The sequence below is a fragment of the Spermophilus citellus genome (assembly GCF_964194105.1).
Source record: "Spermophilus citellus genome assembly, chromosome: 17".
NCBI lineage: Eukaryota > Metazoa > Chordata > Mammalia > Rodentia > Sciuridae > Spermophilus > Spermophilus citellus.
The window spans coordinates 33,028,741-33,052,912 of record NC_138199.1 but is presented as its reverse complement, the minus strand read 5'-3'; the positions used below and the strand labels follow the sequence as shown (position 1 = coordinate 33,052,912).

At 49.1% G+C, this 24,172-nt stretch overlaps 1 protein-coding gene across 3 annotated transcripts in view; it reads left to right on the top strand.

Annotated features, from left to right (window-relative positions):
• Positions 1-16,252: 16,252 nt before the first annotated feature.
• LOC308636239 (kinase suppressor of Ras 1-like) overlaps positions 16,253-24,172 on the top strand; it is a 154,682-nt gene continuing 146,762 nt past the window's right edge. The window contains exon 1 of one of the 3 annotated variants that reach the window (XM_081271608.1): positions 16,253-16,737. In XM_081271608.1, coding sequence (XP_081127734.1) covers positions 16,531-16,737 — 207 coding nt within the window. In that variant the 5' untranslated portion in view covers positions 16,253-16,530. The remainder of the gene's footprint in view (positions 16,738-24,172) is intronic. The other 2 variants (XM_081271609.1, XM_081271607.1) reach the window with 2 other exon arrangements.

The window sequence follows — 24,172 nt, the reverse complement described above, 5'->3', positions numbered from 1 at the left end:
CTGCCTTGCAGCGGCCCCTGCCTACACTCACCCATCCCCAGGTCTGGGCCTGGTGACCCATCATCCCGGGTTCAGAGAGAATATGGCCTATATAGACCACCCTGTCTGAATTTCCACCCACAGAAATCTGCCAGACCATTCTTCAAAGCAGGTCTCGCTATCTGAAGTTCTCCTGTGTCCTCGCCTGTCTGCCTCCACCAGAATATCAGCCCAAAGTCCATGGCTGACCCTTTCAATAAAGTGGCCCCAACCCCTCCTTCTGAGCTTGCAAGCTACTAAGTCTCTCTCTCTCTCTCTCTCTCTCTCTCTCTCTCTCTCTCACACACACACACACACACACACACACACACAAAATATGTAGAAAAGGTGGGCATCCCTAGAAATGTACTCAAATGTTCTTTTGCCCTAATCCTGGGGACAAACTATATCAGCCTATTGGCCGGGACTCTGCCTATGGAACTCAGAATCCTTGCTGAGGGACATCCGCTGCAGAAAAGGCGATTTAAAGTCACTGTAGGTAGCCTATTTTTTTGTTCTTAGATCATCTTCCCCAGGACCCTTTAGCCAGGTAAAATTGAAGTGGAACCCACCTACCTCTGATTTGGCATCTCCAACAGCCCTGCCCTCCGGCAGGTGAGTCTCTAGAATGCAGACTCCGAGGTGCCAACCACAGAGAGTTCCAGGCGGCTGGTCTGGGTGATGCCTGAGGATCTGAAATTTTTAATTTAAAAAAAATGGTGCCTCAAATAAACAAAAAAGAGTCAATATGAAAAATCAACAGAACCCCAAACACTGTCCCCAGAAACCCACAGCAAATATTTTACCTCTTTGAAATGAGTATTTGGATTTTCCTGGTTTTGTTTTTTTAACAAGCCTGCATGACTATGAGGGTTTCCAGTTTTAGGATTATTGAGTAGCTTCACATGGGGCAAAGGGAGGGTTTAGCTTTCCGTCCTTCCCTGTGTCTCTAAAGCCCCCTCTCCTGGACCTCCTGGAACCACTTCATTCTAACTTTGGCTTAGAACAACATCAGGGATTTGCACAGCCCAACTACAAATGGAACAGTGGCAGACTCCGGTTACAGGTTTTCCTGGGTCGCTTCTCACCTTAGCTAAATCCTTTATCCAGGGTGCATCAGCTTCCAGCTCCCAAACTTTTGTAGCTTCCAGCTCTTGCTCGCTCCCTTCTCCCTGGGTAGGGGGAGAGGTCAACCCTTTCCTACTGTTCTCATGGATTTGGGGGAAGGAGTGAAATTCAGTGCAAAGATTTTCTACCAGTTTATGGCTTGTCTTTTCGCACTTTCTTCTCTTCTCCTTCTTTTTTATTTTAGTACCAGGGATTGAACCCAGGGGCATTAGACCACTGAGCCACATCCCCAGCCCTTTTTAAAAATATTTTATTTAGAGACAGGGTCTCACAGAGTTTTTAAGTGGCTCACTAAATTGCTGAGGCTGGCTTTGTACTCACAACCCTCCTGCCTCAGCCTCCTGAGCTGCTGGGATTACAGGTGCCCAGCTTCACACTTCCTTAATGGTGTCCTTAAAAGAGCAAAAGTTTTACATTTTAAAGTCCAATTTATCAAATTTAGTGTATCACCTATATATAAAATTTTCATGTGTGTATATATTTGAAAATGCTAGCTGACAGGATTTGCTAATGGACTGGATGTGGGACAACAGAAGACTTAAGAAGGAACCCCATGTTTTTGGCCAGGCAGGTGGAAAGTCACAGGACAAGTTGGGGTCAGGGGTCAGGAGTTGGGTCCTCCATATAATGAGCTTGACCTGGTTAGAAATTCACATGGTGGTGGCTGGGGTTGTGGCTCAGCATTAGAGCGCTTGCCTCCCACATGTGAGGCCCTGGATTCCTACTCAGCACTACATAAGAGTAAATAAACAAAATAAAGATATTCACATGATGATGAGAAGCAGCTGGAATCCAGAGTTTTGAGGTCAGCTGACTGATAAGATGGGACTGAGGGTGACAGACGTGATAGTAGAGATAAGATCATATCTGAGATAAAATCTTCCTGGAGCTTGCTTTGTGTTTTCAGCTCTTGTGTCTTTGCAGGAGAGGATTTTAAGTAAAAAAAATAACAAAGTTTCTTAGAAAAAAAAAAAAAAAACGAGAGGGAAAGACCCTCAAGGGAGAAAGTGGGTCCCTCATAGAGTGACAACTTATTTCTTCATGTGTCAGCTTTTGAATTATTTTTTAGTCATCGATGGAACTTTATTTATTTATTTAGATGTGGTGCTGAGAATCGAACCCAGTGCCTTGCATATGCCAGTCAAATGCTCCACTTCTGAGCCACAACCCTAGCCCCCCATGTCTCAGCTTTTGTGGGGGCAGGAGGGAGACTATTAGAAGGTCCCCCCCAAGTATCACCTCTCTCCTCCGGACTGAGAGACTACAGTAGCTAAGAATCTAAGGGCAAGTCTTGGTCATCTTGGCCATGCTGACAGATCCTAATTGGAACTTGCTTTACAGAATTTATGGTTGGTGGGGTCCAGTCTTAATCATCCTGTTTCTTGGATCTGGAGATCTCTGGTCCATGTTACTTGGACAGGATCTTACTTAAGATGGCTTAGCAATTAGGCCTTTTTGAGCAAGTGTGTCCTTGCCCTTTGGTTCTTACTCCCTGAATTTCTCTATCTTCCTCCTGTTGTAGGAGGAATGGGTTGTAGGGCTGAGCCCGGCGAGGGTCCTGAAGCAGCTCTCCAGCCAGACCTCGTGTTGCCCCTGAGGCCAAGCTGATTTGCCCTGGTCTGAGTTTTTCTTTAACTCCTGTCTCCCTGCCCACGCCTAACTGCTACCTAAGAACAGGAGGAGGAGACCAAGGCCTGCAGGGTCTGGGGGCCTCTGCAGCTAGAGGTTGAAAGCAGGAAGCGCAAGAAGAAGACCCAAGAGCAGCTTCTGAGGTGACTTCATCTTCCGCAACTTGGGCTTCCCAGTAATACCCAGGGATTAGCAGTTGACAGTTCTTCCCCCAGGGTGGAGATGAGGATGCGGAGACAGGCCTTGCGAGTGCCCAGGGCGGTGCCTTTCACAGTAAGTAAGTGCTCAGTACCCGGAGACGGAAAGTAACCACCTTATCTGAACCTTCTGAAGAACCATCAAACCTTGCCGGTGGCTCTCGGCTGGGAGGTGACAGCATCTGTGGAGCAGGGTGGAGCCCCATGTGGCCAGGCGGCTAGGCAGCGAAGGATGCCAGCGAGTGGGGTGGAGAACTGGGCACTGCTTGGAGCCTGCTGCCCGAGGCACTCCGCCAAGCCACCAGGTCCGGGAAGCAGGCTAAGCTCCCCGGGGGGTAGGGGTGAGGCCCAGACACCCTCAGGGATGTGGTCTGGCTGAATCCTGTGATTAAGGAGGGCGAGAGTTATAATTTTGCTATGAAACCTCATTTTACAGCCCTGATCCTTGAAGGCTGGATCTAAGGATTAGTCCTTGGTGGCTGAGGCTGACCACCACCCCAGGCTGCATAATTAGTAGAACCCAAGGTCAAATGAAGATCAAACATCACAAAGAACTTCAAGATGGTTCCAGAGGAGTGTTAAACCAGCCCCGGGGTCCCTAGTGCAGGGCCTGTGTAACCAAGTCATGGACCCTGAAGCCGGCCCAGCCCAGCCCTGCCTGGTTTCCCTCTGAAGGATGGGGAAGGGGGAGGTGCTGGCTCTCCATGTTCAGAGAGAACATTCTGGCACAGTGTGGGTAGTGAGTCAAAGGGAGCTGCTTGCTGAGATGGCATGAAGCCCACTTTAGATCCATTGGGGAGGGAATTCAAGGGGAGCAGGACCCTCTCTCTGGGACACGGAGCTGCAACTTCCTCTCTCTCCACACGGCCTGCTCCCAAGGCCCTTTCTGGGTTCTTGGCAGGAGTCTCCTGGGACTGCCATTCTGGGATGTGTGTGTGTGTTCTTTCATTCCACTCCCCTTGGAAGGAAGAGAAACTTCCCCACTGACATGGGGCTGAGGACAGATTCTGTTGACAGCCACATGGATGCCACAGCTCCCCCCTCCCACGGCACCATTGATATCCCTCTGGGAACTGTGGGCTTGGGATGTCCTGTTGAGTCATTTCACACCCGCAGTCCTGGCACACAATGTCAGTGACATTTATAGACCGAAAAAGAACAATACAACTTCAAAAAAATTAATAATGAGCCTGAGTCAGACACAGTGGCACACCTCGGTAATCCCAGCGGCTCAGGGAGGCTGAGGCAAGAGGATCCCAAGTTCAAAGCCAGCCTCAGCCATTTAGCAAGGACCCCGTCTCAAAATTTAAAAAAATATATAAATGGGCTGGGGATGTGACCCAGTGGTTAAATCCCTGGTACAAAAAAAAAAAAAAAAAAAAAAAAAAAAAAAAAAAAATTGCAGAAGACTGTCTGCTGTGGCCTCGAGTGGTAACACTTGTGGTAATCCCAGTGACTCAGGGAGGCAAAGCAGGAGAATCACAAGTTCAAGGCCAGCCTGGGGAACTTAGCATGACCTTGTCTTAAAATAAAATAAAAAAGGCTGGGATGTAGCACGGTGGTAGAACACTTGCCTATCATGTGGGAGACCCTGGGTTCCATCCCCAGCCTAGCAAAAAAGAAGAAAAGAGCACACTGTCTCTGAATGCAGAATTCTAGGCACAATGGCAGTTGTGATGAGTAGGTGCCAGCATCTGTCTCCTGTCTGGGGATGAGATTAGTGTTGCCTCTGGTTCCAGTAAAACAGGTCCTCCCAAATCCCAGACATTATGGAGCATCAGGAAATGTACGAAGTTCCCTTCTCTCAGACAGCTCATAGTCCACTGTAAAAGGAAGAGAAGGAAAACAAACGATTTGAGGACAGGAATGACCCTCCACACTGGGGACAAGCATTGGAGACTTTGGCAGCTGTGAGGAGGTGGGCTTGTGGGGCTGGAGGTGAGGGAGTGGTGCTTCTAGGAAGAGGAACCCCTGTGTCCTGAGTGTGGGTTGGATTGGAGGAGAGAGAGGGATTGCGTGGTAGAGGGATTGCATAGGAAAAGGACAATTTGAAGATCCGTTGGCCTGTGACTCCATAAGCCTAAGGACTTAGGCTATATTTATGGCTGTTCCAAGAATAAAACCCGGAGCTAATACCAACTCCCCATGACTACCAACCCCCTCTGGAAGGTGTGGAGGGTGAGCTGGCTCATGGGTGACAGGACTTCTAGGAGTTAAAAGAGCAAAAGGACTCTAGAAATGCTATGTATTAGCTGGGCGCAGTGGCGCACACCTGTAATCCCAGTGGCTTGGGTGACTGAGGCAGGGGGATCGAGAGCTCAATGCCATCCTCAGCAAAAGCAAGGTGCTAAGCAACTTAACTCAGTGAGACCCTGTCTCTAAATAAAATGTAAAAAAGTGCTGGAGATGTGGCTCAGTGGTCGAGTGCCCTTGAGTTCAATTCCCAGTACTAAAACTAAAACAAAAGCAAAAAGAAAGAAAGAAAGAAATGCTATGCATTGTCACTGTTGTTAACTATATTACAGGTGTGGGAAGTGGCTCTGGGCACTTGGATCCTAGGAAAGTTTGAGCCAGGGCTCAGAAGTTGCTGGAATAACTACAGGCAGGCCACAAAGCAGGGACTCTGGAAAAAGGAAGACTTAGGCTTCAGTGAATTCTCAGAATTATGCAATTATAAAGTCTGAAGAGGGTCTTTCATTTCAACATATTTAGATTTTGTCTTTTGTGGGTTTTTTCTTTTCTGTTTTTGCAGTGCTAGGTATTGAATCCAGGGCCTTGTGCATGTCAGGCATAGTTGTCTACCACTGAGCTACACCCCCAGCCTCTTGATGTCATTTTTATTTTGACTCCTATTTGTGAGAAAGGACACCAAAATCTCTTCAGTGCTTTGATCCTGGAAAGAACATTGAATAATCTGTAATTTCTAGACACTCACCAACCCCCTTCCAAACAACCTGCCATAGACAGCCACTGGGCTGTCTCAATTCAATGCCCCAGTCTATGTTCACCACTCCCTTTTGCTGCTTGTGACTATCAGGAAACTTCTGGAATTGGAAGATCATACAATAGTTATGGAAATGACTGGTATTATTACAATATGTTCACATGCTCCGGGCTCAGAGATGGGAATTTGTATGCATTGTTTACTTAATCCCTGTACCACCTACTCAGGCAATTTACAGATGAGATAAAGTGGTGAGATAAAGTGACTCTGTTAAGGTCACACCTTAATGAGGGTTACAAGTGAAATTGAAACCCAGGGTGCCTCTTCTGCAGCCCTAGTCCTTGACCTTTCCTCAAGCTGCCACATGGAGCCTAGAACCAGAGGGGCAAAGAGATGATCTCATCTAAGTCTTCCATTTTTGGAATTAAATGACAATGACGGGCGACCTTATCTACCTCCAACTACAGACTGCCAGAGTCTCTGCTCAGGTGACTTTCACACTATGTATAACGTACATAAGTATAAATTTAATAGGAAAGGAAGTTTCCTTCCAATAATCCAGTAGAGGGACTGGGGGTATAGCTCAGTGGTAGAGCATGGGTGAGAGGCCCTGGGTTCAAAACCTGGTACTAAAAACAAACAATCAAAAAATCCAGCAGAATATTTATGTGTGTACTGGGAAATTCAGTCTTGCAAAAGTGAAATACTGTTTTTTCACCTTCATCTTGCTATGAGACATTTGCAAAGTCTTTTGCTCTTCATTTCTTCGGCAACTACTTGTTAAGCACCTGCTGTGTACTAGGCACTGTTTGAAGTACCAGGGTTAAAGGAATGGACAAAACTGTCGGGAAGGAAATCCCAGCAAAAGCAGGGAAACAAATCCATAAGGCAACCAGGCTGCCAGACAGCTCACATGGAAGGAATGAACAGGGCAGTATGGCACAGTGACAAGGGCCAGGGGTGACTGTTAGAGTTCAGCCAGGGAAGGCCTTTCTGGGAAGGTGGCATTTGAGGTGACAGTCGAAGAATGAGAAAGCACCATTCTTCTAGTTGGGGTCAACCTGAGAGAGGAGCCAGCAAGAAGTCCAAGAAGTAGTCACTCACCAGAGGGAAAGACCAGCAGAGTGTTTAGAGTCCTGGAAGCCAAGAGGTGGATCTTTTTCTTTTTCCCCGGTACCAGGGATTGAACTCAGGGGTGCTTAACCACTGAATCACAACCCCAGCCCTCTTTATTTTTTATTTAGAGACAGGGTCTTGCTAAGTTGCTTAGCCTTGCTAAGTTGCTGAGGCTGGCTTTGAACTTGAGATCTTCCTGCCTCAGCCTCCCAAGCCGCTGGGACTCTAGGCATGTGTGCCCAGCTAAGAGGATTGTTTCAAGGAGGAGGATGTGGCAGGCTGTCCTTGAGATTTGGAAGGTGGAGACCATAGGTGACTTTAAAAAGAGGAGTATCAGCTGGCTACGGTGGCACATGCCTGTAAGCCCAGCTATGTAGGAGGCTGAGGCAGGAGGATCCCAAGTTCAAAGCCAGCTTCAGAAACTTAGGGAGACCCTGTTGAAAAATAATAATAATAATAAAAAAAAGGACTGGGGATGTAGCTCAGTGATGGAGTACCCCTGGGCGCAATTCCCAGTACCAGTAAAACACACACACACACACACACACACACACACACACACACACACACAGAAGAAGAATTTCATGGAGAATTTGTTGGGCTGTGTGATGGAGACAAAAGGTAAACTAGTGGGCTGGAGAAAGACTGTGTGGTGAAGAAGTTGAGTGCAGACAATTCTTCCAAGAACATTTGCTATAAATGAAGCAGACGCTGGCAGGGGATTTGGGGACAAGGGAAGGTGTACTAGAAAATCTCCTAGCTCTGCCCATTTGTGTCCCACTCTGAGCTCTGGGAGAGGGATCCTTTTGCAGGGCATCCCAGAGACTCTTGCTAGGTCACTTCCAGATGTCTCCAGGGGCGGGGGGCAAAGGCAGGAGAGCAGGAGGCTGGAAGCAGGAGAGGCGGTGTTACCCCCCTCTGCCTCAGTGCGAGTGGTGCCCTGCGCCTACCGTCTCTGGGGGCTACCCAGTCCTACTAGACCCTCGGACACTCTTCTTCCCCTAGTCCTTTTTGCCCAGGAGTTACTACTCCCACCCACCTTTGCTTGTCTCTGGGTGTCTCAACTTCCTTGTTTGTTCCTTCTCTTTGTAACCAGCCCCTTCTTTGATGTCAACTGAACCATCTGAGTGAATTCTAATTTTAGCCTAACAGAAAGAGCGAGCTTGCTTTCTTGCTTTCTTTCTTCCATCTTTCCGTTCTTCTTTCTCTTCTTTCTCTCTTTGTTGGAGATTATCAGAACATGTTTGTGTGCACATGAGCATGACTGGGTAGAAAGGGAGAAAACAATGATTCAGGGAAAAGTAGGATACTTGCTGGACTGGTGGCTTCGAGCCTGCTTGAGAGGGTGAGACCCAGAGTACAGGCAGAGGTCATCAGCCTTAGGTTTGCACAGGATGCCTCTTGTGTGGTCCCAGGAGGAGAGGGGGGACTCACGGGCACAGGGACAGGAAGGTTGGTGGGTTTGGTCTGCTGGCTTTTGGTTTCTCCATGAAGGATGAGCCAGGATCAGGAGCTGAGGAGTGCAAGGTGGTTTGTGGACACACAGAAAAAAAAAAATGCATGAAATAGCCATCCTGGAGAAGAGGAAAATGAACTTTCTAGGAAAGGCTGGTAGGCTTGCCAGGCGTGAGGAATGCCAATTTGAGGTTTGTGGTCATGAATTTAAAGGGCAACCCGTCAGCGGGCTGCACACTTTCCCAGCATCGTTGAGCAGCTGGAGAAGGAGGAAGGTTGGGTTTTGTGAAGGCTGGGCATCAGCCAGGCTCATGTGGTGGAAGGAAGGGGACAGGCTTGTTGGATGTCAGCCAGGGAGTGCTCGTCAAGATGGAGCGTGGGTCTGTGTACAGTAGGGAGGGATAGAAGGACATGAACAAGTGACAGTGACAAAGGTGATAATGAAAGCAAAGGGGCCGGGCACCGAGGTGCAGGCCTGTAATCCCAATGGCTTGGGAGGCTGAGGCAGGAGGATCACAAGTTCAAGGCCGGCCTGGGCAATTTAGCAAGACCCAGTCTCAAATTTAAAAAAATAATAATAATAAAAAAAAATTAAAAAGGGCTGAGGATGTACCTCAGTGGTAGAAAATAAAATTTAAAAAGAAAGAAAAAGGAAAAAAGTGGCTGGTTTTGATGAAGAGGCTTTGGTGGAATTTAGGGGTGTAAAGGAAGCCAGAATCCAGAATAAATGAGCTAAAGTGACCTAGAGATTACTACAAGAGAACACGAGGTGCCAGAGAGCACATGGTGTACCTTGATGGCTTCCCAGGGGCCAGGGTTTTGGGAGTGGAGGAGGATAAATGGTTTGGCTGGTACCTGGAGACACAGAAGGTACCCACGCCAGCTCCTGACCTTTCCTGGATCCGTCTGTCTCTACATCTCCCAGAGTACTTCTGTGACTTGCCAACTTGCCTGAAAAAGCCCGTGACAACGTGGGTGTCTTCAGTTTTAAGGATGAGCAGATTATTTTTCAACCCGGTTCCTCTGGCAGCCTGACCCACAGCCTGGCTCTGTCCACACGGCAGCGGTGGGAGCGATGCGTCTTCTAGAAAGAGCACAGACTGGTCCCACAGTATCTCTCAGTCTCCCTAGAGAGAAGCCCTGCTTTCTTTGCCTTTGAAATGCATTCTGTCCTTTGTGTTTTATTTACTGCTGTGGGTCATCCTATCTGCTTCTTTTCTTGACCCTTCAGGGGTGTCTACCCTGGAAGGAGGGATTATTATACTCTTTTCCCTCTCTCTCTCTCTTAATGTGGTACTGGTGTCAAAATCTAGAGGGGCTGTACCACTGAACTGCATCCCCAGTCCTTTTTAGTACCTTTTTTTTTTTTTTTTAATTTTGAGACAGCCTCTCGCTACGTTGCTGAGGCTGCCCTTGAACTTGCAATCTTCCTGTCTCTGTCTCCTGAGTTGGTGGGATGACAGTGTGAGTCAGGCTTTTTACACTCAGTTTTTAGGGATGAGGAAATAAAACCTCAGGGAGGTGAGAAACCTCACCGTGGCACTATCCAGGTGGGGCAACCCGGTAGGGGAAAACAAAAATAAGTTCCAAATGTAAAATTCTTTGGGAGCAGGGCAGTTAGATGAATTCTGCTGTGGAGAGGAAGGAGAGTGCATGAAAACTAGACCCACAGGAGGAGTCCAGATTTAGTAGGGAGATGGCCGCTGACAGAAGTGAGGGCCTGAGCCAAGACACTGTGACGTGAAAGTGTGACCTGAGATTGTTGAGGAAGGACAGTGGGGATCTCTAGTTAGGCAGGGTTCCTAGCCTTGTCTATAGCCCTGGGATTCATGGCCAGCCTTAAGGGGCCCACAACCCCACTACCCTATGTTTTGGCACAATCTTGCGGGTATCTCTTTATTCTGCATTCTGGAGGGACGCTTTTTAAATTTTCATTAGATTCTTAAACTGGGGCATCTACTCAAAATAGCCTTGAGTAGTAGATAAGCTTGGAGAGGTCAGCAGGGCCCGGGAAGGAAGGGCCTTGCAAGCTCTGCTCAGGAATTCACGCTTCTCTCTGAGGTCCACAGGGAACCCACGGGTTTCTAGCTGCAGAACAACATGGGACAGGCCTTAGGATGACCTCACAGGAGCACTGCCAGCTCAGAGAGGACATCCTGTCATAGACTGTAAAGTGATGTGCAGCTGCCCCTCCGTATTCATGCATTCTGCATCTGTGGATTCCACCAACCTCAGGTCAAAACTATTCTTTTTTTTTTTTTTTTTTTTTTGAGAGAGAAAGAGAGAGAGAGAGAGAGAGAGAGAGAGAGAGAGAGAGAGAGAGAGAGAGAGAGAGAGAATTTTTAATATTTATTTTTTAGTTCTCGGCGGACACAACACCTTTGTTGGTATGTGGTGCTGAGGATCGAACCCGGGCCGCACGCATGCCAGGCGAGCGCGCTACCGCTTGAGCCACATCCCCAGCCCAGGTCAAAACTATTCTAAAAAATTCCATCTGTATTGAATATGTAAAGACTTTTTATTCCCCCCTTAGTGCTGGGGATGGAACCCAGGGCCTTGCCATGCTGGGCAAGAGCTCTACCACTGAGACACGTCCCCAGGACCTTAAACTTTTTTTTTTTTCTTATGGTTATTTCCTACACAAAACAGTAGAGCAATTATTTACATAGCATTTATATTGTATTAGGTATTATAAGGAACCCAGAGATGATTGAAGGAGGATACAGGCAGCTGATGGTCAGAGACCACACCGTATTTTATTTTTTTGCTTTGGAGACAAGGTTTCCTTCTGTTGGACAGGCCTATCCTCTCCAGGAGCCTAGGCCACAGTTGTGCACCACAGCACCTGCCTTTACTATGACATTTTACATAGGGACTTGAGCATATGCAGATTTTGGTATCTGCAGGGGTCCGGGAACTAATCCCCTGAAATTCCCAAGAGATGACCATGCTATTCACTGCTGTAACCCAGTGTGGCTCAGTGCTGAGCACATATTGGGGATTTAATGAATATTTGTTGAATGAATGAATGAGTGAGCACGGGTAGGGGTATGTGCTAACAAGAAAATGGGTCTCTTTAGAGTGACTCCACATATTTCTTGGGTGATTTGACTGAAGAGGGAATCCAGGACCCCAGGATCTGTACCCGCACTGCACTAGCCTCTAACAGAAGTTTGCTGAATCCTGAGGTGATGCTGGGGGTGGTGAGCAAGGAAGACTGGGTGTGGCCACACTTGGTGCCCCCCCCCCCCATGCAAGGCCAAAATGCTTCCTTCCTTCCTTCGTTCCTTCCTTCCACGTTTGACCTATTGGCTTGTCCTGTTGATTCTTTCTCCTGTTCTTGCCCTGGTCATCGCAGCCTCCAAACCAGTGCCATTTCTTCTGCCCTTGTCTCTCTACCATCCACTCTCCACGTGGTGACAAGAGGGATCTTTTAAGTCTTCTTCTGCAAAGAATGTGTCTTTCCACAGACTGAGAAAGCTGTGTTTCTAAAATTTTAATCGACATACTGGAATTTTGCTGAAATGCAGGCTGTGATTCATTTGATCTGGGGTCGGGAAGGAGACTTCATTTCTAACAAGCTCCCAGGCCAGGCGATTGCTGCTGCTCTTGGACCACATTAAGAGCAACAAAGAATTAGAGAGAAGGCCAAACTTCCTCCCCATGTCCTACTTTATCTGGCTCCTGCCCAGCTCTCCTACGTCATCACCAACCTCTGTTCTTTCTCATCACACTGTGGCCACATTGGCCTTCATTCTGTTCCTGGAGTGTGCCAAGTTTTCCTACCTCAGGGCCTTTGTCCGTGATGTTTCCACTGCTTGGAACGACTCTTTCCTGGTGTATACATTGCTTGCTTCTTTTCTTTATTCATGTCTCAGTTCAATAGGCAGAGAGTACTTCTCTGACCATCTCAGAGAATAAAGTACCTCATCCTCCTGGAGACTACCAGGTATTGGCTTTTAAAATATTTTCTTCTCCATAGCATCCATCACTCACTGAATGTATTTTGGTAATATATTCATTGCTTTGTGTATGTTCTGCCTCCACCCTTTCGTGTGTTCCACATGATAAAAAGACTTGGTTTCCTTCACTTGAAGTCTGCCCCTGAGCCTGGCACATAGCAAGTACCCTTTTCATGTTAGTTTGGTCTATGCATGAACGTGTTACTATGGTGACTTTGTTTTCTTTCTTTTTAAATGTTGTGCATGTGGGGAAAACTTAGAGTGACATTAATAGAGGTGCCTGAGACAGAGGGGTGGAAGGAGGGAAGGAGCAATCTTTTTATACTGAGGGTGCTGCAGTAAAGGTCTCAAGAAACTGGAGATGACATTGAACCTAAGAATCAGCACATGATAGTTGCATTCATCTAAGACACTCACTCTGGAAGGTGGGGAAGAGAGTAACTCCTATTAGTTAAGTGAGTTAATGAGACATTTGGAACAGTGTAAGTATACACATCATAAGTATTTATTAAATAAATATGTTGAATGCTTATTTTAAAATCATCACTTTGCATAATTATGGGTTTTTTTTTTTTTTTATACTAGAGATTGAACTCAGGGGCACTCAACCACTGAGCCACATCCCCAGCCCTATTTTGTATTTTATTTAGAGACAGGGTCTCACTGAGTTGCTTAGCACTTTGCTTTTGCTGAGGCTGGCTTTGAACTCATGATCCTCCTGCCTTAGCCTCTGGAGCCACTTGTATCACAGGTGTGCGCCACCACACCTAGCATAGACTTATCTGTTTATCCTCACAACATAGTGTCTCTGTCTTGCAAATGAGGAGCAGTATTATGAGTTGGGAGACTTGCCCAAGGTCATACAACAATTCAGAGACAGACCGACAATCCCATTTCCTAAAAAGCTTTATTCGATGTTGTAAATTCTATCCTGCCCTGTCCCACCTACTGTTAGCACCTGGTATATTGTGCATTCTACTTGCTTATCTGTCTTCTCAGAATGTAAATTCCCTAAGAGGAAAGATCTTTGTTAAGTTCATTGCTATTTTCCAGTGCCCAGAACAGGGCCTGCAACACAAGTAGACACTTAACAAATATGGAATATTTGTTAATTGTTTTAAAACCCTTTCTTCCCCCATCTCCAAGAGGTGGTTCTGTACATGGGAAGGGACAGAGTGGCTGACTGGATATTTAAATTCAGACACAACAGCTGGAGTCCCCCTGAGATGACCAGGGAAGGAGAGCTGGGGCAAGCAGAAGGACAAGTGACCACAGATGTGGGAGCAGCTGCTTGGAGCCTGGTGGAGAGCAGCCGGGGAGCTGGCCTTGCCCGGTCCCCAGCCCTGATGCCACTGCTGTGGTGGCATGGATAGGTGTAGATGCCACAGGCCAGGAGCGGCCTTTCTCAGGATGTGGCTTCCCACAGAAAGTGACCCTAGAGGCCCCATGGCAATTACAAGCTGATGTAAGTGCATAAATAGGCACTTCTCAGGCAATCGCTTACAAATGGAGTCAGGCAGTTGCTCAAGTCTGGCCGCTGGAAGTTCTGACCGAGTCAGTCCCTTGAGATGGTTCTCTGGCCTACTGACCTTCCTGTGTGCCATGGTTCTCAGAGTGTGGTCCCCACACCAGCAGCATCAGCATCACCTGAGAACGTGCCCCAAATGCAAATTCTACCCTCTGACCTAGGAAACTATAGGCGTAGGACCCATCATTGTAGGAATTAACAAGCCTTTTAGGTAATTCTGATACATGTTTTGAGTTTGACAACCATGATTTCAGTTTCTCTTTCAGGGTAATTATTAGTTTGCTGCAAAAATCAGGGTTAGAGGACTCAAATATACTACAGGAGGTTCCCATTATAAAGTGAGAACTGGAGCAGTGATTACTTAGTTTTTAGGTATCAGGGATTGAACCCAGGAGTCCATAACCACTAAACTACATCCCCAGCCCTTTTTATTTTTTATTTTGAGAGAGGGTCTTGCTAAGTTGCTGAGGTTGGTTTCGAACTTACAGTCCTCTTACCTCAGCCTCCTGAGTTCCGGGGATTATAGATATGCATCACTGCACCTGGCTGGATCAGTGATTCTTAATGGGAAAGGACAGAGTTTGCTGGAACTCCTTTTTATTTCAGAAAATCCCAGAAGAGGGGTTGTCAAAAGTGCATTTTAAAGTTACCATAGTTTTTTTTTTTAAGATCTGATATTTAATTTGTTTTGAAATGTCAAATGACATTAAAGGAAGGTATGATATAAACCACCAGCCAGTACTGATTGTTTTAGTGTCTGTAGCTCAAATAAGAATATAATGCTGGGATCTCACGTCCTGTCCCATCCTCAGCCTCAGCCTCAAAAACAAAAAATAAAAACAAACAAAACAAAAAGACTCAACTCTCTATCCGTTCACAGCCCCCCCCACCCCCACCCCAAATGCCTAGGCCTCAGCTGGCCTGAGAGATAAGAGAAACCTGGCATAGGGCCTGCCTAAGAGCTCATGAGACAGGTTGCACAATTTAATGGAGACTTTACTGTGCACAAGGCACTGTACTGTATTTGACTCTGTGAAAAGGGTGCAAAGATAAATTAGCCAGTGGTTTCTGCAATCCAGGAGCTTAAAAGAGATAATTCAGAAGGGAAACATTTCTTCTGGTTGGCAGATGTCGAAAGTACAGAGGTGTGGGACCTTTGATCAGAGCCTTGGTTTTTCAGTATTGCTAGATAACAGAACTTACGCAGCGGACTGATGGCAGAGGAGGGCGAACACCTGGGGTGGGGTTGGTATGTGAGGTAGGAGGCACTAATTCCAGTCCCTAGAGGTACTGCTGCCATGCCCAGGGACTAGTGGGTCCAGGGCCTTATTAGGAGAGCCGAGGTTGGACAGCAACACTTGCTAACGTTTATCCAGTGGCTACATGTGTCAATCACAAACATAATCTTTCATGAGAACCCTATGAGACAGGCACTATCACGGCCCCATCTGACTGAGAGGGAAACTCAGGTGCTCAAAGGAAAAGCATCTGCCCAAGGTCACACACCAGGCAGTGGTGGAGTCAGAATTTGAACCCAGGCTATCTTGCTCTACAGAGCTCAGCAATAAGGACTTGACAAAACTATGCACTGTCTCCCGTGTCCCCGGGCTGGCCTGCTGGGTAGGGGATGGCACACTGATTTTGGTGAGTAAATAGGGTCCTGAAAGTCCTTTCGCCTTTCTTCATGCTGGATCATTCCCTTTAGTGTATAGAATTCAGAATAAAGTGGTACATGAACCAGATACAGGACTTGCCCCTCCCCCCACGGCTCTCCCCCTTCCCCCCTTCTCTCTCCCCCTGTCCCCCCAGGGCTGCGGATCAACCCTGCACATGCTATGCAATTGCTCTACCACTGAGCACACCTCCAGCTTGGGAAAAATTCTTTAAGCACCTTCCTATTAGATGGAGGCCCCTAAATCCACATAAAATTCCGGAACCTCCGCGGTCCCCCATCTTCCAGGGAGCCGCTGCGGCAGAGGAACTGCCGGAGGAACGCCCTCCTCCCGTCTAGGGGGCCACGGGCTGCTGCCCCGCCCCATCCGGGGGTCGCGGGAAGCTCCTAGGCGGGGTTGCGGGGAGGGGAGCCGGGAAGGGGAGACTGGTTCCCCCGACTCTGCGTCTGGGGAGGAGCCGGAGCTGAGCAACGCCTTATCGGGCGCCTGGCGGGGCCCTCTCTCGCCGCTCGTGCCTGTCGGGAGGGAAGGCCCGGCTGCGCGGCCAAGGGTGCGGGCGGGGGCCCCCGAGGGCGCGGGCCAGGCGGCAGGTGCGCGGAGCGGACTACAAGTCCCAGCATGCCTGGCTGCCCTGACCCGGCCCCCGCTGCCGCTTAAAGGCTCCGGCAGCAGCAGCCGTCGGGTCGCCGCGGCTTTCGCTTTGCTGCCGCGCTTGGGCGGCGGGAGGAGCGGACTCGGCGGGCGGCTCTCCTGGAACCCCGGCTTCAGCACCAGCACGGAGGGCGCTCCTGGTCCAGCCTTCCAGGTCGGGGCTTCCCTGCCGAGGCGTCCGTGCCCCCGGGCTCCTCGCCTCGGCCCCCAGCTGCCCCGATGCCGAGGCATGGATAGAGCGGCGCTGCGCGCGGCGACGATGGGGGAGAAGAAGGAGGGCGGCGGCGGGGGCGCCGGGGCCGCGGCCAGCCGGGCTCTGCAGCAGTGCGGGCAGCTCCAGAAGCTCATCGACATCTCCCTCGGCAGCTTGCGCGGGCTCCGAACCAAGTGCGCGGTGTCCAATGACCTCACCCAGCAGGAGATCCGGACCCTGGAGGTAAGGGTCCGCTACTCCAAAGGGTCCAGGACCCCGACTGGGCGCGAGGAGCGGCCCCAGCTCACTCCTTCCCGAGTTGCATCCTGGAACCTGGTCCCCTCCTTGGAGGCTTCCTCCGTCGCCTCCCTCGCTGATGCGGCAGCTGGAGGACCCAGGATCAGCACTCACCTTGGGCAGGATTTTTGGAGGAGAGGGCGCAGACTGGGAACCGGGATGGGAGCTGGAGGAGCCGGTGACCGGCGTGGGCTCCGCGCCGAATTCCCCTGCCAGCCTTCTCTCCGCCCCCACCCGATTTCCAGGGCTTGTCGGGGTCATTGTCCCACTGAGTCATGCACGCGTTGGACTTTTCGCTGTGGGCCGGGGTGATGGGGAGGTCCCCTGCCCGCTGCCTTCCCTCCAGCCCTGGTCCGGTTCTTGTCCCTTCCTCTCCTCCCCTCCAGGTCTTGTCTGTTGCTTTTCATAAAGTGTTTGCTGAAACTGCATTTTTTTGCTGTTCAGGCGTTTGGTGCTTTCCTTTCCTGATGCCACAGCCTTTCATTCCTCAAAATGTAATTACCCACTCCCTCCCCCAGCTCCCCCCTAAACGTGGGGTTTTGGCTTAGGAAGGATTATGCTGGGGAAGGAAGCTTTTGGTGGGAAGATGGCACTACTTAAGGGCTTCTGCTGAAGTCTGCATGGAGTGTAAAGAAGAAATAAGATATGTGGGCCTCCTCTCTCAAATTATAGCTGGGTAGTGCAGCATTAAAAGGATTTGGAAGAATCATCCAGAAGGGTTGTTGGGTTCTCAGAAGGGGGAGCTCCCCCCACCCCTTACACAATAGATGGAAACTAGTGCATTCCCAACTTGCTTTTGTCCAGGGACTGGGAGACCTCTGAAATTCTTGGGGACAGTTAATAGCTGCCCTGTCTTGAAGAGGGGCCTTACACTACCATGCATTGCCACATCTGGTCTCCTGTAGGTCTGGGGATGTTTTGTTTTACTGGATCCTCAAGGCACCCACCCCCTTGTTATTGCTAATTGCCTCTGCCAGCTGTCAGAGGGCAGACGGTCATTGCTGTAATTATTACAAGACCAATCCTCCCTCCACACACACCACAAGCCTGAATCCTTGTTTGATCTGAAATGCTCGGAGTGAGTCTCCCTTAGTTTTATTTGCTTAACAGCTACAAATCCAGGGTCATTGGAAGAATCCAATTAGTGTTGGCTATTATTATTATTGTTGTTGTTTTTATTATGCCTGTTATGGCAGGACTGACCAGGACATTGCTTAAAAAACAAACCCACAAAGCACTCCAACGTGCCTTTCTGTATGTGGACTGCCGTTTTCCAAGTGAAACTGATTTCTTGAACACGGCCAAGTGTGTTTGCCCAGCGAAGTTCAGTTTTTAAGCTGACATAATAGGTGGCCTGTGTGGTTTAGTTCTGGGAGGAGGGGTCGTTGTCCAGCAGTGTGTGTCTGGTTGGACCGCTGTGTTGTTGGGCTGAGAGAATGTTCTCTGTGTTGGCCTGTGTCTGGTGGTCCGCGTGTTGCTCTGAAGTGGTTCCTGGATCCCAGGGTGAATGTAGGAGAATGGTTTGCTGTTCATTCTCTGCAAATGGCTGTTTGTCCTCCAGGTGAACTGACTTCTAGTCTTGCTCATTTAGACCAAGGTGCAGCATGGTGACACCCCAAAGCCTCCAGCTGTTGGGGGCTCAGTGCTGGTTGACTGAGTGGCCTCCCTGATGGGTGTGTTGGAATGGTCATCTCTGGCAGCCAAAGAAGGCCTGAGGGCAATTTGCAGGGTGAATGAGACTAATACCAGCTTTCTGTTCTTCCCACTGTGGTATGGGTTTGGGCTCACCTGCTCCCTGAAAAGGCAGGATCTGGGTTGCTCTTTGGGATAGGAATTTAGACCCTGGAACTAGTTCCTGGGACTGCCACCAGCTAGTTTGGGTGAATCATTTTTTCCTGGAGGCTTAAGCTTTCTTATCTGCAAAATGAGCAGGCTGATGTGGGTCTCTGAGGGCTCCTAAAGCTCTGCCTTCGGTGCGTTAGGGAAGGAGACTCAGTTACATTGAATGAAGCATTGGTGAGTGTTTATATTCATAATCATATTTTAGAATAATTCTATGATCCAGATTTACTAGACTGATAAAGTAGAAGGTAAGTTAATTCCTACAAGAACCTTGACAGGGACAGTGTGGTGAAGAACAGAAACCCACAGCTTTGAAAGCCATCCTGGCTCAGTCTGTGTGGCCTTGGGCAAGTCCCATGACTTCGACTGTCAAACTCCCTCATCTGTAACATGGGGACGGTCTGCTCACACCTGTTGCATCTTAGCTAGAAGCTCCCTGGTGAGGACCCAGTGACATCCATGCCCAAGCCCCTTTGAGAGAAAGGACTTCTTACAGCTGGCTCTGACTTCCTAGAGGTGGATGCCAAGGGCAGGAAGCAATCCTAGCAGCTCCACCCCCAACAGCACTGGAGTGGCCAGGCAGGAGGCCAGGGTCCCTTTGGCTTTCTTTTCTGTGCTGCAGACTCCTCTTACCACTAGGCCAGGCCCCCAGAGACTGTGCTTGCGACATTGGATTCCTGGCTTTTGAAGAAGGGTCTGGCCACAGGGCTTGGCTTATGCAACGACGTCAGACTTGTTGTAGAACCTTAGGAACTGCAGCCCACTCTGGCCCTCATTAAATGAGCAGTTGGTGGGAGAAGCAGCATGTGAGATGTCTCTGGAAGACCCTGATCAGGGGCAGGCTGCTGCAGCCCAAGATTTCAGGTTTCGACAGGCATGCAGGCACTGGTGTGCTTGGCTGCCCGTGACAGCTTTTCTCTGTGGACCAGCTGGATTAAAAATGGTGGAAGGAGGCAAGTGGTAATGGTATACACACACACATACTCTTTTTTTTTTGAATGGATGGACAGGAGACACAACCAGAGTCAATCTGTAGAAAGAGTCGTAGGATTCACTTGATCCTGATCACTCCTGGTGCCTTGTCTCCTTGTCTCAGACCCTTTCAGGGGTCTGAGAAATCCACTAAGGCAAGTGGGATGTTCCCACTCTCCATTTGTGCTTACAGAGGGACACCTGGCCTGCCTCAAACCAGTTCATTCCTTCATCCTCTGCGGGTCCCATCTGTGCCCTGTGCTGGTGAGATAGAGTATGCAAAAGCAGACGTTCACATTGCCTGCTGAGATTCACTTTTATTTTTTTGGTACTGGGGATGGAACCCAGGGGTGCTTGACCACTGAGCCACATCCCCAGCCCTTTTTTTTGTATTTTATTTAGAGACAGGGCCTCACTGAGTTGCTTAGGGCTGCCTTTGAATTCCTGATCCTCCTGCCTCAGCTTCCAGAAATTCACTTTTTTGGGTACATTGTAACTTGCTCTTTCCTGGCAGCACACTAGCCTTTCCCAGATACAGGCTCGGTCCCACCCAGGCTTCCCACTTTGTGCTTATGCAAGCTGACCTAGAGATGTGTTCCCCAGGGGAGAGGACACTGGGAGTCATGGTAAGTATAGTGTAGTTTGGCCACTTCTCTGAGAAGTTGCTCTGGAGCCAAGATGTGCTGGGGGGAGGCGTCAGGTCAGAGAGGCCTGATCTGCACTCAAGTGGGCCGGGCAGAGGTCAGAGCCCTGCTGTTTTGAGGACTGCAGCTTTCCCTGGGCCCTCTTCGAGAGTCCACATAGTGGAACTGCTGGAAGTGGTGAGGGGTGTCCTGTGTCCTCGGATCAGGTCCTTGGCACACAGGGGCATGCTCATGCTGCTGCTGCTTCCTGAATTCCTGCTGGGCTGCTGTCTGGCAAGGGTTCTGAGACGAGTGGGATGCCCTCCTGTCTTGGGGCTTGAGGGGTACTTTTAGTCTAAAGGGGGAGTCACAGAAGTGGACAGTAGTGCCTGCAGTGCCACAGCTCCTGGGGAATGCTGGGAACTGGGTCCTGCACTAGGAATCCCACTGAAGTGTTAGCCAGTCCCACTTCTTGGCTCCATGGGAGATATTCCTAGAGACTTGGTGATTTCTCCCAAGTCCCTTGTCCCTGGCAGAACTGAGACCGAAAGCTGGCTTTCCTTTCCTGACTCAGCCACTGTCCTGGAGTATGGCATTTCTCTGCCATAGTTTTAACCCTCGGCCCGAGTGACTCTAATCATCCCTGAGGGAACACAGAGCTGTAGCACTGTCCCTTTAGGTGCCCACTTTCACCTTGCCAACTTTTTCTGTGGACAAACCTACTTCCTGAAGGCCTGGAGGGGGACCTGCAGTTTCTAGAGGCTGTGAGCTGGAGAGGGCTGGGGGTGCTGGAGGGAGGCCTTTGCATCTCTGCAGCCCAGGGCAGCGTGGGAGTAGGACACTGGGGTTTGCTGCCTGGGGACAGGAGTGGGGTTGCTTCTTTACTTTCAGTGGCCTCGGTTGGCTCAAAATTCTGGGAACACTAGAAGCATTCTCATCCTGCCTGCTGTCTGAGGCTGGAGAGGGGCCGTGCAAAGGTGATGATCCATGGTGACATGGTCTTGTAGAGGTGTGGAGAGGTAGGAAAGCCAGTGGCCATGTCTCTGAGCTGTGCTTTAAAAAAAGGGACATCCTTCCAGAACATGCTGGTTGCAATCTCTTTTTATATTCCACTCAAAGGGGAAGCTGCATAGGTGCCTCTGGGGTTGTGGGAACCCCCTTTGCAAGGAGAGGACCCACGTAGAATGAGGAACATTCTTGGCCACCCCCTGTGTGTCCAGCTCTCTGCTAGGCTCTTGCCTTATGTCACCCTGTTGAACACAATGGTTCTGTGAGATTTTATCCTGATTTTGAAGATGAGGAAACTGTGGCTCTGAGGGATGAAGATACCGAGGAGGTAGTGGAACCTGAGTTGACTCACCTTGGGAGCCAATGTTCTGAACTTTGCAGCTGCCTTTAGACATGGTGGTGGTGGTTCTGGTCAAGATCATGGCTGCTAACACCAAGGAAATTGCCAATAACTAAAAAGGCAGGCCCAGGGGCAGGCGTCTTCATCACTGGGCTGACTGGTGGTCACCCCAGGCTGTCCAGCCTTTGGCATGGGGCTGTGTCCCACATGTCCAGCCCAGCACATCCTCACAGATAGGTTCTGTCCGCAAGTCCTGAAGCACCCAGCCCAAGGCTGGTCTCATTCTGAGAAACAAGAAGCTGCCTGGAGATCAACTTACTCATAATTTTTTTAATGACTCCCTGCCTTATTCTTTCTAGATAATTCTTCTGATAAGTAGCATGTTCTTTAGCATTCTACCTTTAATTAAAATATTTTAAGATGATATAACGTGTTCATGATGAAAAAACAAAATATAAGGTAGATCAAAAAAAAATCACTCCTAATATCACCTTTGAGTTAATTCCTTGAACATTTTGCTGAATTATTCTTCCAGTCTTTCCACTCTCTGCATTTGCATATCAGTGGACACCCTGTGCTTCTAAATGCCTTGCACACGTTGTCTTTCTCAGCACAGTGCCCCGCGGTACCGGTACCGCTACACTGACTGCACTGTGTGGTCAGACCAGACTTCTTCTAACCAGACCCAATCTCGGCTTTCAGGCTGTTTTTTCAATAAACCATTCCGCAACGGGGATCCTCCTAGAAGTGGAATTTGCTGGATCAAAGTGTATGAACACATTTGATGTCTGTCCATTTAAAGTCTCTAGGGTATGACATTTTCCCTGCTTCCTAGTGGGAATGCCAGGATTTATGGAACGGTAGCCTTGATCCATTTATCCTTTTGTCGCTTCATCTTTGACCATGTCCAAGTCTAGGTTTTTAATTTAAAAAACAAAAAACTTTTGCAGTGCTGGGATTGAACCCAGGAACCTTGTGCATGCTAGTCATGTGCTCTGCCACTAAGCTGCATCTCAGTTTTCATTATTTTTTATTTTGAGACAAGATTTTGCTATGTTGCTGAGGTTGGCCCTGAACCTGCCATCCTCCTGCCTCAGCCTCCTGAGTAGTTAAGGTGCAGGCATTTGATCACTGTGCCTGGCATGTCCAGGGGTTTATATAAGAAATGGGATATGACCCGGTGGCTGAGGTCCTGTCAGGAATTCTGGGTTCTAGTTTTGCACTGGCTTTTGTGGAGTTCTGGGTTATGTGTCAAGGATTGTGGGTTCTAGTTTCATGGTTGCCTGCGGCACAGGGGAGTCCCCTTGGCCTGACCAAGTAGAAAGACCTTTCCTGGCTCTAAGATAGCAGAGGGAGGGTTAGGAGGTCTCTGTCCAGGCAGTGCACAGCTCATGGTGAAATCTTGCTCTCTGGACAGTAGTGATGTGCGCTTCACATGCTGCAGCCTGAGTTCAGCAATTATCAGTGTTGATCAGAGAGCCTTTGGGGTGTCTGTCTTTGGGGTTGATTTAGTAGACTTGGGGTTGAACCCTGAAGCACTCTACCACTGAGCCACATTCCACACCTGTTATAGTTTTTATTTTGAGACAGAGTCTCCCTAAGTTGCTGATGCTGCCCTTGAACTCGGATCCTCCTGTCTCAGCCTCCTGAGTGCCTGGGATTCCAAGTGTGCACCTCTACGCCTACCAACCCTTTCCTCTTGCAGGTGAGGAAACAGAAGGTGGGGAAGCGACTTGCCAGGAACACCTGTCAGGGAGAATTCATCAAGGGAGGTTGATAGAGGGGCACTGAGCTGGGAGTCAGACCTGGGGCTCAAGGACTCATGAGTGAGACAGGATGCTACCTTGAGCCTGCTTTGCTGACTGAGGGGGACACAGCAGCCTTCCAGTTCCATCTTCCAGGAACATGGGTCTCCACCTCAAGGGTTTTCCTCCAAGAGGAAGCAAACTGTTTGCTCCTTACCCATCCAATGTCTTAGGGACCCTGAGGGTCAGACAGATTCCTGGAGAGCCCTCTGAGTGTCCTTTGTGGGGGGACCTGGCTTAGCCCATGTGGATTATCTTGAGTCCTTGGCTGTGAATTTCAAGGGCTATTCATTTTTTCAGGGAGATCCCCTGAAAACCTTTACTCCTGTGGGGCCTGGTGATTGTCTTAAAAAATTCCTGCAGATTTTTCGTCCTGCACCCCCCCGCATCTGTTGCTGGTTTTGCTGTCAAGATAATGTTATAAATTCTTTCCAGTGGCTCCCAGGAAGGTGCCACCTTTTCATCCAGTATCTGTGTGTCCATCTTGGCTTTCTTCCTGATTCTAGAGCACGGGTGGAGAGGCCCAGGCGTACTCTGAGGACAGCTGTTGAGATAAAAAAAATGCTTTGTCATTTATTCCCAGGCGTCTGTTTCTCATCAGTCCCAGCAGCCGCCACCACCACATAGCAAACCTACATATTCATGTGTCTCTGTATTTCTGGGTTGTCCTGGCATTTGGGGCAACAGTGCAGATTGCCTTTCCAAATGACGGGGCTGAAGTCATCCTATTTGCTTGCCGCGTTTTTCCTCCCCCTTTTCATTTTTCCACCCTCAGAATAATTGTGAGAATG